General features: G+C 36.9%; 1 protein-coding gene across 1 annotated transcript; it reads left to right on the top strand.

The window, feature by feature from the left end:
* The first annotated feature begins 1,889 nt into the window (after positions 1-1,889).
* LOC149141820 (pectinesterase 2-like) lies at positions 1,890-4,316 on the top strand. The gene is made up of 2 exons (XM_089447496.1): positions 1,890-3,291; positions 3,584-4,316. The coding sequence occupies exons 1-2, from the start codon at positions 2,088-2,090 to the stop codon at positions 4,249-4,251; spliced, it is 1,872 nt and encodes a 623-aa protein (XP_089303622.1). The 5' UTR covers positions 1,890-2,087; the 3' UTR covers positions 4,252-4,316.
* Positions 4,317-5,116: the final 800 nt, after the last annotated feature.

The following is a 5,116-nucleotide window of genomic DNA, read 5'->3' as shown; positions in this document are numbered from 1 at the left end:
TTGTTTCTAATTCACTCGATCCAAAATATGTTTACTTTGTTACATCCATAGACGTACACTAGAGTTAGGGATGTGTGCTGTAAGGGAACTGTCAAAATAAAATGAAAATAAACATAAAATATATAAATAAAATATTAAATAATGATGATGTGCCAATAAGGTTCTCAATCTTTAATTGTAACCTTCAGCCTAATGTGTGTGTGTATACACATCTAACATAACATTAAATAGGTTATTGCAGTCATCATTCAATCATCTATTTTATTCTTCTACTTTAAATTCTATATGTATACCAATCATCTATCTTCATGATTGATATTCTTTAATGAATGAACAATGTTGATTAGATGTTGATCCTTTCTTAGAGCTGAGTAGGGCAGATTAGATGTTGATCCTTTCTTAGAGTCGTTGTATGATGATGAATTGTTTGAACATTTTTAGTCCAATGTTGATTGTTCAATTAGTTATTAGTGCATATTAATGAATTATGTATTGCACATGAACCATATATCTTAATCAAATGAAATTGTAGCATAATAAGGTATATAATCATTAACCTTTAATTCAATCCCACAATTAAAAAGTAAATGGTTGATCAAGTAACCCAACTTAGCAATAAGGATTTTTTAGCAAGAAATGGTTTATATAATGGGTGTGACTGGTGCTATGGCCATAAAATATACCAATGCTAGGCTAGTATGAGAGAGTATTTTTCCCGAATGTTGCTTTAGGTGCACAATAATAGTTAGGCGGCTGAATGGGTGGTTTCGAGATAGATCTAGGGGAACTTTCAATATACTTAAGGTACATGTAAGTAATGTCCATATGTAGTCTTGTCTAATGTGATATTATTCAAATTGGTACCAATAGGGGTAACTTGGAACTCCAACAAAGAAGGCTTTAAGCTCAATGAGTAACCTCCTAAAGTTATGGGGTTTCCTGTGGGAATGACTCCCAAGCCACAATTTTATTCACCTAATGACATGTATTATTGTTTTATATATATATTTCAGAACACGTCTTTAGCCTATATATCTAAGAGAATTTCTTAATAAAAAAGTGTGTCAAAACCATATACTTGTGCTCTTTGACATAGACTATCATAATTCATTCCATTGAGACACATAATTTACATGAAACAAATGATAGGTAAATGTCTCAATTAAATGCTCCAAGTGGCCCTTTAATCATTAGAATGTTTGCAAATTTTTACTTGACTAAAACCTTTCATAGAGATCCCATCACTCAGATTCATTTCATCTCGCTGAGCAAAAACACTACTCAACGTAATATAGTAACCATTCAAATGGAAGTTGCAATTAAAGAGTCAAACTTTTAATCATCCTAAGCATGCGAATTAAATGTAATTAGAACATCCAATCCCATAAATAAAAATAAAAATGTATCCGTTGCTTAAGTTCAATAAAACAAGATTTAGAGTGATTGTTGTGTACTGCGAAATTTGTTTTGATGCCAAATGATCTTTAGTTGTCTTCCAACCCCAAATATATTTTAAAAATATAGTAAATGTTTAATTCAGTGTTAACATAAAAATGTTGCTCAAATCTCTTTACTCTGTGACAATGTTTTACTTTGCTCATTATATTCGTAATTATAAACATTAAAATTCAATATTATATTAACAAAACCAGAAAAGTCATATTGATAGTAAATGTAAAACAAGATACTTCATTAAATAATAATAATAATAATCATTAAAAGAACCACAAAACTACATTAAATAATAATTAATTATACTAAATCACAATTAATTATTTTAGAATTAAATTAATTATATTAAATCACACACATTTCAAATTTCAGGAGGCTTTAAATGAACGTCGTCAAACATACTTGACTTCTACAAAAAATTTGTTTTCCCGCTGCATTCTGCGTTTCTTGTTCGCTGCTCTCATTCTCTGTTTCTTGAATCCTTCCTGCAGAGTTGAGTTGAGTTTTCTTGTTCTTGAATTACAGATCGCTGTTTCTTGAATCCTGAATTACGGATCGCTGTTTCTTGAATCCTTCCTGCACACTTCTCCTGTTCCTGAAGGCAGATTTGTGGCAGGTTTAGGGTTTCTTCCACGATGACGCCCGGGAACCAAGATGAGTCCCGGGCGACGAGAAGATGGGTGGTGATGGTTGCCATTGGAATTGTTATATTTGCCTGCCTTCTTATTCCTGTTGGTATTTTTATTCTTGGGAACAAGGTTCCATATGCGGCTACAGGAGGAGCCATACCGGCTGGTATACATACCGCTTGCTCTAAAACGTTCCACCCTCAGCTGTGCGTGTCTACGCTGGTCACATATCCAGGTGTTGATCAGCTGGTGGAACCCAAAGATTTTGTTCAGGCCACCATTGAAGCCACCATAGGTCAGGTTTTGCAATCGTACTCTCTAAAGGTTGCAGCCCCTGTTCCTGTTTGGGGAGACGGCGACGAAGGTGTGGCCCAGCAGGATTGCGTGGAGCTGCTCCACGATACACTAGATCATCTGAATGCCACGCTGCTCCACATGTCCGATTTGTCTGGTAAGAGACCGTCATTGCTCTTCATTGCCGATGTCAAAACTTGGCTCAGTGCCGCTCTGACAAACCAGGAAACATGCCTCGAGGGTTTCCAGGACTTGATTGGAGGCGGCAATGCGACTCTTCAATCCACCAATGACATACTAAAAGAATCCAGAAAGTTCTCTCAATTGATCAGCAATTCCCTCTCCCTCTTCCAAACCCTTTTCAGCAACGCCGGCTTGGAAAATAAAGCTTTACCTGGTGAACAGACGAATAAGTCTGCAGCAGCTCCCCAAAACCCTCGACGGATGTTGCCAAAGAAGAATAACGCTGGTTTCAAGAAAGATGAGGGGAATAACGCTGGTCTGGAGCAGGAATTCAAGAAAGATGAGGGGCATAACGCTGGTCTGGATCAGGAATTCTATCACCATTATGGGTTGTTGGATCGATATGACATGAAGGAATTCCCTATGTGGTTATCGGCAACTGATCGTTTACTCCTACAGCTTTCCCCTGCACACTTAAACCCTGATGCTGTCGTAGCGCAGGATGGCAGTGGCAATTATGTAACAATAACCGACGCTGTCAAGGAGGCACCCAAGCATTTAAGAAGTAGAAAATACATAATCTATGTCAAAGCTGGACTGTACCTTGAAACTGTCAAAATTTCTAAACGAAAAACCAACATAATGTTTGTTGGCGATGGCAAGGGAAAGACTATTGTTGTCTCCAGCAAAAATGTGAAGGAGGGTTCTACTACTTTCAGTTCCGCTACCTTTGGTACTATTCCAAACCTTTCTGTCTGCATTATTTTTGTTTGTTTGATTGTTCAATCCAATTTCTTGAAATACCCTTTCTCTTTCTCTGTACCTGGTTAATTGAAATACCCTTTCTCTTTCTCTTTCTCTGTGCCTGGTTAATTGGATTTTCAACATTGTTTCATGACATGCGTGTATGGAGCTAAGGCTGACCAGTGAATTGGTTAATTGGATTTTCAACATTGTTTCATGACGTGTGTGTATGGAGCTAAGGCCAATTAACAATGACTGACCAGTGAATGGCTGCATTGCAGCTGTATCCGGTGCAGGATTTGTTGCACGTGACATGACCTTTATGAACAGTGCAGGGCCTGACAAGCATCAAGCTGTGGCTCTACGGGTGGGGGCCGATTTTGCAGCGATTTATCGATGCAGTATTATTGGTTACCAAGACACACTTTATGTTCATTCTCTTAGGCAGTTTTACAGAGAATGTGACGTGTTTGGAACAGTAGACTTCATTTTTGGCAATGCGGCCGTGGTTTTACAGGAGTGTAACATTTATGCTCGACAAGGTATGCCCAATCAAATGAATGTAATCACTGCCCAAGGAAGGAATCATCCTTATCAAAATACCGGCATCTCAATACATAATTGTATAGTTACAGCAACAAGTGATCTCCCTCCCTGGATGGCATTCACTTCAACATACCTCGGGAGGCCTTGGAAATTATACTCTCGAACAGTTTACATGCAATCGTTTTTAGGCGACCTCATTCATCCCGCTGGCTGGTTGGAATGGTCGGGAGAATTTGCATTAGAAAGCTTATACTTTGGGGAATACAGGAATTCTGGGCCTGGTGCATTTCTAGATGGGCGCGTAACTTGGCCTGGTTATAGGGTGATTAAAGCCGATGAAGAAGCAAAAGAGTTCAGTGTGCCTATTTTTATCCCTGGTTCTGCAGTGGGATCCCATACATAGAAGGCCTACAAATTTGTTATTTTTTTTTTTTTATGGCAATAAGGATATCATATTTTAAATCCTTACTCGACTCTGAAATGCAATACTGCCAGGAGGGGAGACCAAAAAATCATGTACTTCCTCTCATCTCATGTTAAAATGTAATCTATAACTGTTATATTTATAATCTCTCGCATATTATCTGTATGTTGTTTCATTTTTATATTCAAAAATTCAAAGTTTCGAAATTCTTGACATGATGTTGCAATCTCATTTCTACCTCACAAACACTGGTTTCTCTAAACCTTGTTTGGATGATATTGTATGTAGACATTGTCACATGGTTGGTTTATAGTGTTTATGGCTCTACAAGGATTATTTCGATATACACTCTATTATTTCGTTGTGATGTATATTTTTTTTTTGGTGATGTTCTATTCAACCCCAAGCTTATGAATTGATTTAATTCTAAGTTTTGTGATGTAATACACTGGGTTTGTGTTCTTGCATTATATATCACCTTTTCTTCTTCGAGTAAAGATATCACTGTTTCTTTCTTGGAAACTAAAATGTGTATATACAGGTTTTTCAACAACTCGAATTAGTGCTCATATAAAATACAAAATTTTGGAATATTCAACAAACACGCTCAAGTTGTCATATGCTAAGAGTTTACAATTACGTGAACAATGATTTTTAATCCCATAATTACATTAGACTTCGACAAACATTTGCATGCCAAATAAAAGCTCTCCAAGGAAATAAATCGCGCTGAGGTATAGTGAAAGATTTGCATGGTTGATAAAATTACTCCATACCCCAAGGAAACAAAGCGAAAGATTTGCATGGTTGATAAAATTACTACATACCCCAAGGAAACAAAGCA

This window comes from Pinus tabuliformis, chromosome X (genome assembly GCF_031772625.1).
Source record: "Pinus tabuliformis cultivar Carrire ecotype Pingquan chromosome X, CPIR1, whole genome shotgun sequence".
NCBI lineage: Eukaryota > Viridiplantae > Streptophyta > Pinopsida > Pinales > Pinaceae > Pinus > Pinus tabuliformis.
This window is presented reverse-complemented; position numbering and strand designations above follow the sequence as displayed.